At 45.6% G+C, this 11264-nt stretch overlaps 1 protein-coding gene across 1 annotated transcript; it reads right to left on the bottom strand.

Annotated features, from left to right (window-relative positions):
• Positions 1 to 439: 439 nt before the first annotated feature.
• On the bottom strand, positions 440 to 7042 carry LOC142574895 (uncharacterized). Its single transcript, XM_075683892.1, has 3 exons — positions 7008 to 7042; positions 5802 to 5953; positions 440 to 699 (listed from the first exon to the last, which is right to left on the bottom strand). The coding sequence occupies exons 1-3, from the start codon at positions 7040 to 7042 to the stop codon at positions 440 to 442; spliced, it is 447 nt and encodes a 148-aa protein (XP_075540007.1).
• Positions 7043 to 11264: the final 4222 nt, after the last annotated feature.

Here is an 11264-nt window from a genome sequence, read left to right as displayed (position 1 = left end):
GTACTACCAACGCATTTGTCAAGAGATGCCTCTTTTCGCAGTGTATTCGTTGTTTGCACTATGTATTGTACCGGCCATTCGTCAAAGACTGTAGCCAAGAGCCAGCATGGATAACAAATGTCAAATGACAACGGCTTGAGAAGAACGGTTACTTTCACTATGAGCCACGTACTCGGCAAGAGGTATTCGGCAAGACAGCAGCAAGCAGTCGTAGCAGGAGCGGAAAAGTAGAAGGAAGAGGCAAAGAAAGATTCGTTTTAACACACCGCAAATTAGGTAGATTTCCAAAAAATGCTAATCGCAATAAGACCAATCCAATATGCGGCCCCGGTAGTGTAACTTCTGTGAAATGCGTTTCTTATGCGGTTGTCAATACCACAAATGTGCCTTATGAGCTTTTCAAAAGCGAAAGAAATACCTTGAGGTAGCGGACAACAACCTACGTGAGGTTAGCAGAGATGTCGAAGCCGCACTTAGTGTCATATATCTTTCGGCCGGAGAGCGGCCAATCGACACCGACCACAATGGCCTTGTAGCAAGCCTTTTCTGCTCGAAGCACCAGGCTCCTAGTGATGTCGCGTTCCTTGAAGATGAACGTCTGCATCCAGCGGAGTCCACCCGGCGCTGCAGAGTCAACGTCTTCCAGGGACGTGTTGCTCATCGGGCTGAGAATCATCACTGTTCCCACGTCCTTGGCGGCTGGAAGCAAAAATTTCAGGGAAGGTAGGCATCATAATAAAAAGAGAAACGTAGCGCAAGAAAGCGCCAAATTATTTTGTCTTTAAAAAAGTTACACTGCTGCTGTTTTCACGGAATTATTATGAAAAATTTACTATGATGTGCGTATAAACCAATAAAAACTGTTATCCATTAGTTAATGTTTCCAGTAAATTACCAGCAGCATTAGCTGCATGCACTAGCAAACACAGAAACCGTTGTCTCGACCTATGCTTTGCGTAAGCCAGAAGGTGCGCAAGTAATTACAAAAAATACAATATCGTGTTAAACCGCCTAAGGTGCGTCCTGGTGTAACTCCCACCACTCATCTATAGAGGTGCGAAAATTTATTTAAGAAGAGAAAAAAATGTCGCTAAGCGTGCGGAGGATACTCGCGTGCTGGGTAACACCCACGATCCGCCACAAGATGGCATGTCTGCGTCCGAAAATTGGTCGGTGACTGTATGTGCTATAGACGGCGGTAAGCGGTTGCATTTATTTGCATAGCCATCTCAGTGCAGTTCGAAATTCCAGTGAGTAGCCACAAGCCTGTCGCGTCTAACGCAAGCACCCCGGGAAAACTGAAGTGCGAGCCGTAGAGGAGTAAATACCGCAATGAAATTTTTAAACAGGAAAGACAGCTGATTGATCATAATGCAGGATTTGACGCCCTTCGTTAGAAGAGTTCACAACACTTCCAAGCTTGCCAAAGGCTCACATTTCTCATTTCTGTGGAGTATTCCGTTTCTTTTTCCCCGCTAATTTCACCACGAAACGAAACTGCAAGGCTCGAGAGCAAACCACTCACGTACCCAGCGGACAACCGCGAGTACGCGTGGTTTCCACTCACCGTCACGAGACCATTGGGCGATGTAGATCGCCGCTAGGTCATGCTCACGCGATCGTTATGCAGGAAGGGTAAGGCCGCTGGTAGGCATCTATTAGGGGCGACATTCCGATGTGCCCTTCCGTATTAAGGTTGCAGTTTTATGCGTGAAATCGTGCACGATTTATTGCTCAGTCGGCAGAAATTAGCAGCGTTAGCTATCTGGAAGCGCGTAGGCGCTCATGAAGTTTACGACTATTGGGCTTCAAGTCCGGCATTAGTATGGATCGTCTGACTTTCTTGACTTCAATACTTTATTATCTGTCCCATTACTGCGTCGTCAATTTTAGGCATATGGCTGAAATAAATGCGCTAGCGAGAAATTTACTTCGTTATCTTAACTTGGCTATTTAATTGATGTTGGACTCGCCGTAGTTGCTCAGTGGCTATGGTGTTGGTATGCTGAGCACGACGTCGCGGGATCGAATCCTGACCACGGCGGCCGCATTTCGGTGGGGGCGAAATGTGAAAACACCCGAGTACTTAGATTTAGGTGCACATTGAAGAACCGCAGGGGGTGAAAACTTCTGGAGTCCTCCACTACGGCGTGCCTCATAACCAGAAAGTGGTTTTGGCATGTAAAACCACATAATTATTTTTTGTAATTGATATTACTAACTCATTTACCTAAACACCCTGTGTACAATACGGCTACTATGGCGCTACGCGATATGTAAAAATAGTAAGGATATTGTGCCAAAGCAACATTGGCGTTTAAAACCCCGGGACATGGGCAAGAGTGATGAATTAAAAGAATGGGATCATGTTTGGGAACCTTGTGTTGGTAAAGGAAAGCCCCTATGAAAGCGAGTCACTACGAAAGCACCGATAATTGTAGTAGACGGAGAATAAAACCGCGGTACTCATGATATGCAGAACATTCGGTGGAGCTCGCGCGAGTTCAAAAGTGGACTGCACTATTCCTGGCATGTATGCTCTCCAGTTAGATATGTAGACATTTTGCATCACCCTTATCAGTGGGCGCCACTACTATGTGATCATGGGGCAGCGCCCGCCACTGTATAAAACAATGTCATCGGCAAACCGAAGGTTGCTGAGATATTCGCCGTTGATCCTTACTCCTAAGCCTTCCCATGCAGTTTAATAGTTTGAATACTTCTTCCAAGCACGCAGTGACTAGCATTCGAGAGATTGTAATGGGTACCAAGAGAAGGGAAACGCAGCCGAGGACGGGAGAAGACTAGGTGGAGCGATGAAATCAGGAAATTCGCGGGCGCTAGTTGGAATCGGTTGGCTGAGGACAGGGGTAATTGAAGCTCGCGGGCAGAGGCCTTCGTCCTCCAGTGGACATAAAACAGGCCGGTGATGAAGGTGATGACTAAGTGAATTGAAGAAATGGTAAATTAATGGCAATGAAACAGGATGAAAAAACTTGGCGCACGTCGGGAATGATCCCACGTCTTCGCATTTCGCGTGTGATGTTCTAACCAATTCAGCTGCCGCAGTGCGGTTTCCTCATCCACTTTCTTGGGTATTTATGTTTTTACTACTAGAACTAACCTTTGGAGTGTTAGCCAGGGATTTGTTGTTTGTTTACTTCTTCTGATATGATTAATAAAAATTAGGCCCCCCGGTTAACTCCCTCCCTTGTCGTTCATTACATAACGAGGGTCTTGAATCCTGCAACATTGATGCTTTCAGGTAGCATGTGTGGGTTTATTGAGCAGTTGCTTTCACCCAAAAAAGGATCACGTGCTCTTGACGCCTGCGGAAGAAAGGATGTTCCACATCCACCGCCCAGGTTTGTGAGTGCTGGCGCTGGCTAACACTCCCAAGGTTAGTTCTAGTAGTAAAAACAGATACGCAAGAAAGTGGATGGGGAAATGGTACCGCGGCAGCTCAATTGGTTAGAGCATCGCACGTGTAATGCGAAGTCGTGGGATCGTTCCACACGGGCAGCAAGTTGCTTTTTGAGCCACTTTAATTGCCATTAATTTATCATTTCTCTAATTCAATTAGCAAGTACAAGTAATTTCTCCTATGCTTTCCATGGTGTCTTTGATATATTATAACTTGTGCTTTGAAATTTAACATAAGTAATCAAATTCGGTACACTGGTTGCTCAAAAATGGTTGTCCTTTGCCCACGTATTTAAATAGTAGCCCCCAAGCTAAACCTGCCCCTTAAGTTCGAGTTACAATAATACATATGTTGTCAGGATACTTTTGTAAAGCATCTTGAGAAGGAAGGAGGCAGGGATCTCAGAAGTGCGTCATGTTGGCTAAATATCAATAACTTTTTACTTCTGGAATTCTGTAATGGTTACGGTAAATAATTTAGTAGGTGCTACTCCCGAGAACAAAAAAATTTCAAAGCGCTACGTTACAAGTGGCATTACAGGCGTCCTCTTTTTGACTACTTATCTCAAATATGCACTGAATTGTTGTCGGGATATAACCTCAAAATCTAAAAAAAGCGCCGTGCCCTTGTGCGACCTTACAGAATCCAGCAAAATTTCCAGCCAAGCTGATTCTGTCGAGAAGCTTGAGTATGAATTTCAAATTGCGTTGAATATTGACACACATCTTAAAACTTTTCTATATTTTATATAAGTAGGAGAGATAGCACTGCTTTTCGGTATCGCGATACGAGGGTATGGGTTTTAAAACTCACTGCAGCTACCAAACTAGGAAGGTGATTTTTTTCTCAACATCTTTCTGAATGTTTGGGCATACATGAAATTTAAAAAACAAAAATCAGTCTTGGGAAAAAAAAACACTTTTCAATGAGGCCTACTGCTTTAAGCAAGAGTGCACCTTCGGTATCGCAGCATCGAACAAACCAAGAGCATATATTTTCAAAGATGCGTTATTAGCATTGTACTTTGCTTTCATTCACAGTCACAACAATTGCGGCGCTTATTCCTCGGGAAATTCATATTACTGACAAATCTATTCTACTAAGTACTTACAGAAGCAAGGAATACACGTTATCATTAAGACCGGTTTCTTCACGAATGCTACTCTGTTAATTTGTTAAGATGACATCCTCCTTGTGACGAGCTTGTTCAGCTACCATTTCACAATTACATTTATTAAGTTACTTGCTAAATAGGTTTCATATGAATTAATTGATTCCAGGTATCTCCTCAAGAAGAAAATTACGAGGTTTGCACGTAGCTTAAATTTTTGTACTCCCTATAGTTTATTCTGACTATGTATGAACGACACCGTCGTTCATGGGTATAGATCTATGGGATACTTTACCCGACACCAACCATTGAATATTCATCATCCTCTCCCGCATTTATACATGCCCTTAAGATTGTTTTACATGTTTAAGTTTACATGATTCAATATACTACCTTTACCATTTTATGTATTCACGGTATTTTTATGCAATATAGGATTGCCTAATGGCAATTGTACTTAATTTGTTTACTTATGTGTGTTGCATATTTGGATATTGTGCCTGTATGTTTGTTTTATCTAGCTGATTCGTCTTTCATAGTTCTGTACACTGTTATTATTAACCGAGGGCACCATAGCAGTCTTTCACTTTGGTACCCTCGCCTTTACTATCTATAAGCCATTTACTGTATTTATAAAGAATAATAAAGTAAAATTTCATAACCCGACTTGCCATGGAAGAGGTTGTTTGAAGACCAGCACAGAAATGAGTAGCACATACGCAGTGCTCCAAATCGGCGTCAGAGTTTCTTTGAAACGTCGTACCTAGGCAGTCCCGCATCTAAAGAGTTCTACGTCGGGGGGGAATAGGCTCAGTGAAGAGCGGCGCCTATGTAGACAGCTTACACGTACTCAGTGATCCAAGTTGTTCCTATGGTTCCTTTCGAACCCTGTTCCCTCAGTACAACAAGCATGTGCGCTATCCATTCGACCAGGGATTTCCCAGTGACCCAGGTAGGCGGGAAAACGATTAAATAGGAACATAGATAGATAGATACACGCACAGCCACCGAAAAGATTGTGAAGTAACTAGCCTGAGAATTCTAACGGATTACTGGGTGACTCGGGCACAAAGTTGAAAGCGCAATCTACTGCACGAACAGAAAGGAAATAAGGACATGAAATCAGACGAAGATGAGCGCTCCTTCTCGTTTATGTTGTATTTGTGGTTGAAAACAATTTTGCCCCTATATGGCCTGCTAGAATGCAAGCGAAACTAGCCCTGCAGTAAGTTCTCCGAGAATTGCAAAACTGAGCAGCGATTAAACCTTTTGCTGATCCCTCCTCTCCATCCCGGTGTGCCATCTTCAGGTAGGCCGTCGGTGAGAATCCCACGGGCAGAGAAATTTTGTGGCCCAAGACTGTCGTTGTCTGGTCTCTTATGGCAACATCCCTTAGCATCCATGGAAGAAGACGCAGCCTGCGAAACAAAAGTAGTGAACACAGACCAAGAAATGGAAATCAGTTTTCCAGGGCCCATGTTTTCCACACAACACAGAAATCTTGTCAATTTAATTTTCCACGTTGTACGACCTCAGCACAAACGTAAAAATGGTACACGGTGCTAAACACGCAGAACCTGCATTGTCCACGCTTATAGCGCCCTATTTCCTGAGGTTTTCAATTTGAACTTCAATTTTTTAGTACCCTTCGCTTGAAATGCCAGAACAAGCAAAACATACACGTTCTCTACCCAGCGACTGCATCGTATTGCTACGTGCTATTCGAAAACAATGGTGTGAACACTTGAAGTTAGTGGGACGTACCCATAACTGGCCTCTGGCTCACGTGCCTTGTTTGATTATGGCTGGCTTCCATGTTGGACAGTGCTTGCTAGCCGTTCTAAGTAGACCATGCAAGCTGTTTGCCTACTGTGCTTCCACATAACATTTATTTGGTGGAGGTGCGAGGCATGGATCCCCGTCCCTACCGAACACTGCTGCAACGTCGTCCTGGGAGGTAACTCGTTGTCAGCCATCCACATCAGACGACACTACGTTGAATGTACACCAAAAACTCGAGGTCGTGTATCTGGCTTCTTATAAACCCACCTTATCTGAGACGTCAACAACGGCTGTTTCATTTATTCGGGCCGTTGTTCACCAGGAATTTGCGAACCTTGGCATCCTCTCTACTGTCTGCGCCATGAACATTCTTGACGCCGCCCTAGTCTCTGCGGACAGGCTCATCTCGGTCTGTACGCCCTTCATTGTTCCAGAAACCAGCCGGAATGGAGAACAGCCGACGATAAGCCGATCTCTTTCCGGTGCAGCCGAGGTGGACACATTGCTCGTTATTGCCGCAGACAGTGGCCTTCTCAGTCCCATAGCAGATTTCCAGCATACTCATCTCTTCCATACTGCAACCCACTATCAACCCCGCACCAAATCCTCTGCATCCAATGTCCCTGAAGAAGGTAGCCGCTATGCCCAGTCGCCTCCGCCGCATGCCGTCAATCTCGTTCAACGGCTCACCGTCGCTCTCCTTCGCAGTCCTTTAGCCGCCGCATTCCGGTCAAGAACTGGACTACGCAGCTTCTGGAGGTGAAACTGTACTTTCGACCTTAACCCAAAATCTACTACTGCCCTTACGTGCCCCCAAAAAATTCTTGAAGTACGCGTCGACAGCGTCCCTCTCAGAACTTCGGTTGATACTGGGGCACACGTCCCTGTCATGAGTGCCAGTTTTAGTCACCGCATGAAGACCTTTACAACTCCCACGACCCGAGTCGTGCGTGTAGGTGAAGGCGCGACGACCACTATTGTTGAGGGGCCCACCTCTGGTTACCGCTACTCGTCACCAGAGGAGAGCTATTAGGGCGTACGCCTTAGGCGCCTCATATGACAAAAAATTTAATGCGGGGCATTACGCCTTCCGGCTTTATCAAATCAGTGTTCATAGCACCAAAATTAATAGGGAGCTGACCCTCGACCTTCGGTGCAGGGTAAACCCACCTACATGTAGTGTTCATTTAGACGAATTTCATTAGGACTCACTACTTCTAGTGGGAATCGAACCCTCGACCTTTGGTTGGAGTCAAACCGATTACCGTTATTAATATTATTATTACCTTTTATTATTACTGAGAGAATATAATAGAAAGTAACAACGCATTGGAATGAACATGTCAAGCAATGTAATTAATGTCTCGTGAGCGGGCAGGCTTTCGCCTTCATCCTCTTTAGCGTACGCTATGGTGACTGTCAACTTTTATAACGCTCTTGCACAGGGGTCAGACAAGGCGACACAATCTATCCAATGCTCTTCACTGTGTGCTTGGAAGATGTCTTCAAGCTATTAAAGTCGGAAGGCTTAGGAGTAAGGATCGATGGCGAATATCTCAGTAACCATCGGTTTTCAGATGATATTGTTCTATTCAGCAACACTGCATAGGAGTTGCAACAAATGATTGAGGACCTTAACTGAGAGAGTGTAAGACTGGGGTAGAAGACTAATGTGCAGAAGACAAAAGTAATGATCAATATCCGGGCTAGGGAATAGAGTTCAGGATCGCCAGTCAACCTCTAGAGTCTGTGAACGAGTATGTTTGCCTAGGTCAATTAATCACACGGAACCCTGATCATGAGAAGGAAATTCACAGAGTAAAAATGGGTTGGAGCGCATACTGCAGACATTGTCCGGCCCTGACTGGAAGCTTACCATTATCATTAAAAAGGAAGGTGTACAATCACTGCATTTTACCGGCGCTGACACATGGGGAAGAGACTTGGAGACTGACAAAGAAGCTTGAGAACAAGTTAAGGACCGCACAAAGAGCTGTGGAGCGAAGAATGCTAGGTATAACTTCAAGAGAAAGAAAAAGAGCGGTTTCAATCAGACAGCGAACGGGTATAGCCGATATTATAATCGACATTAAGAGAAAAAAATGGAGCTTGGTAGGTGATGTAATGCACAGATTAGATAACCTTTGGACCATTCGGGTTAAAGAATGGGTACCAAGAGAAGGGAAACACAGTCGAGGATTGCAGAAGACTAAGTAGGGCGATGAAATTAGGAAATTTGCTGGTGCTAGTTCCAATCGGTTGGCGCAGGACAGGGAAAATTAAAGATCGGAGGGAGAGGTCTTCATCCTGCAGTGGACATAAAATATGGTGATGATGATGATGATCTTTATGATGATGATGATGATGCACCATGCCCTCACGACTTCATACTTGGACTTTCCGCACATTCCGCTCTGATTGATTGCCGCGCCCATGTACTCAGCCTCGAAATACCTCACCTCTGTGAACCCAGCGACTAACTTGCTCTGTCTCGCTTACATTGCAGAGGTTTTGTTCGCCTACCATCTAAAACCGTCAGTTATGTCTAATTGTCATGCTCGCCAGCTATTCCAGAAGGCGACCACTACCTGACGCCTCTTATTGTCGTCTTGGTCACGTACAGTTTCGCTGCACCCTACAGGGTCTTGAGTACTACGGCTAACAGCACCTGCCTTCCACCCCTAAACTTTCGCTTCATCAAGCGAGTCCTTTCATATGGCCTTTCTGTAGCCCAATTTCGCTCCCTGCAAGACTTTCAGCTAGACGCTCTTGCACTGTATGCTACATGTATTGAGACGAGCACTCCGACGCCGACATCTTGTGGCAACCGCAAAATTCTCAGCATCACCGCCAGTGAACTTCCACCTGAGCATGCGGAAGCCCTTAGACGTATTCTCGCGTCGTATCGAGTTATTTTCGACTTTGGTAACTGGTCTGTCGGCCTGGCGTCCTTTGTCGCGCATCGCATGCACAGACGTGATGCCAGCCCTGTTCACCGGCGACCCTATCAAATGTCTGCTTCTGAGTGAACCTTCATCCAACAAGAAGTCAACAAGGTGCTTGCGATGGACATTATCGAGCTATCCTCCAGTCACTGGGCATCAGATGTTATTTTAGTTAAAAAGAAGGATCAAAAATGGCACTTTTGTGTGAAGTATTGCCACATCAACAACACCTGGCAGGGGTATTTGAGGTATTGTTAATAAATAAACAAATAAATAAATAAATAAATTTACCAAGAAAGAGGCTTACCCGTTTCCACGAATTGATGATGCCCTTGATTGTCTTTATGGTGTCACTTCTCTTCTATCGACCTTAGATCTGGATATTGGCAGATTGCTGTAATTCTGTTGGACTCACAAAAATGGCTTGTCTAATTCCTGATCGCCTTTACCAGTTCAAGCTCATGCCTTTCGATCTGCGTAATGCCCCAGCCGCATCCAAGCAGTTGGACTCTCTCCTGCATGGACTGAAGTGGTTTACATGCTCGTGTTATTTACATGACGTGATTGTACTTTCGCCTACGTTTGACACACCCCTCGAACGTCTCTCACCGAATCTTGACGCATTCTACCATACCAGACTTGGGCATAATTCATCGAAGTGCCCTTTTGGCAGTCTCAGTTTTACGATCCTTCGCCATATTGCCGACGCTGACGACTTACTGCCTGACCCGGAATTCGTGCCGTGAAAGACTTCTCTGTGCCGAAGTGTTCCACACATGTTCGTAGGTTTGTGGGGCTCTGCTCCTATTTTAAGTGATTGATGAAGAATTTTACAGTGATTTCGAAACCGCTCACACAACTTCTAAAACAAAACGCACCTTTTACCTGGGGTTCTGCACAAGCAGCGGCTTTCTGCGAGTTAGCCACACTCCTCACAACGCCTCCGATTTCGGCCGATTTCGACCAATAGGCTCAAACCTAAGGCCGAAATGACTCGAGTGGTTACGGGATAGGCGCTTTCTTCGACCAGCACGAACGCGGAACGCACTGCATCATTGCTTATACCAGGAGACTGCTGTCAGCATCGGAGCCAGATTACTCAATTACGGAAGGAGAGTGCCTCCCTCCTTTATGGGCAGTAGCAATATTTGACCTTTATCTGTTTGGCCGACCACTCACAGTAGTTTTCGACTGCCATGACCTGTGTTGGCTCGCGTCTTTAAAATATCCTGCAGGCAGAATCGCTCGATGGGCACTGCGCCTGCAAAATTACATTTATACGATGGTATACAAGAAAGGGAGCCTGCACAAAGTTGCGGATTGTTAGTGCCGCTAACCTGTGGCCGATTGTCACTGCGCACTGAATCGCTCGATTGCGGCTTTTCCGTGAGCCAGTTGCTTAACACCGCCAGTGAACATCGTCAGTATGCCTTCTTAAGGGAAAAAAATAAAGCGCCTGGGATCCTCTCCCAGCAACGACTCTGTGCGCATGTTCACCTGAAGGATGGTATCTTATATCGGCGTAACGTGTACCCTGACGGTCGTGATCATTTAGTTATACCATCGCACCTGTGCTCCACAATTCTTCGTGAGCTTCACAATGCCGCAACCGGTGGCCACCTTGGTGTTCCTACGAAACATGACCGCATGCGCCGTCGCTCTTACTGGCCTGGTCTAGCCCGCTCAGTGCGTCATTACGTCAGCGCCTGTCAACGGCGAAAAAAGGCACCTACGCTTCCTGCTAGGTATAATATTCAGCCCATCGACGTCCCACCTGAGCCCTTCATCTTTGTCGGTGCGAACTTTCTCGAACCCTTTCCTACATCTGCTTCAGGAAACAAGTGGGCTGTCATGGCTGCCAATACACGGGGCGCTGCGCAATCACACAAGCAATGGAGACCAGCTACGCAATAGACGTGGCGGACTTTCTCCTCCGTGAGGTGATTTTATTACGCAGTGCCCCACGTCAATGGCTGAGTGACCGAGACCATACCTTCCTGAC

This window comes from Dermacentor variabilis, chromosome 3 (genome assembly GCF_050947875.1).
Source record: "Dermacentor variabilis isolate Ectoservices chromosome 3, ASM5094787v1, whole genome shotgun sequence".
Lineage (NCBI taxonomy): Eukaryota > Metazoa > Arthropoda > Arachnida > Ixodida > Ixodidae > Dermacentor > Dermacentor variabilis.
Note: the sequence above shows the minus strand (reverse complement) of the source record. Positions and strands in the feature narration are given on the sequence as shown.

Excerpts from the sequence above, each read along its gene's own strand:
- LOC142574895 (XM_075683892.1), bottom strand. The coding sequence starts at position 7,042 with ATGCGGCGGCTAAAGGACTGCGAAGGAGAGCGACG. Across the intron at positions 5,954-7,007 it reads GACTGCGAAGGAGAGCGACG|GCTGCGTCTTCTTCCATGGA; the intron begins GTGAGCCGTTGA and ends TTTGTTTCGCAG. Across the intron at positions 700-5,801 it reads AGAGGAGGGATCAGCAAAAG|CCGCCAAGGACGTGGGAACA; the intron begins GTTTAATCGCTG and ends TTTTGCTTCCAG.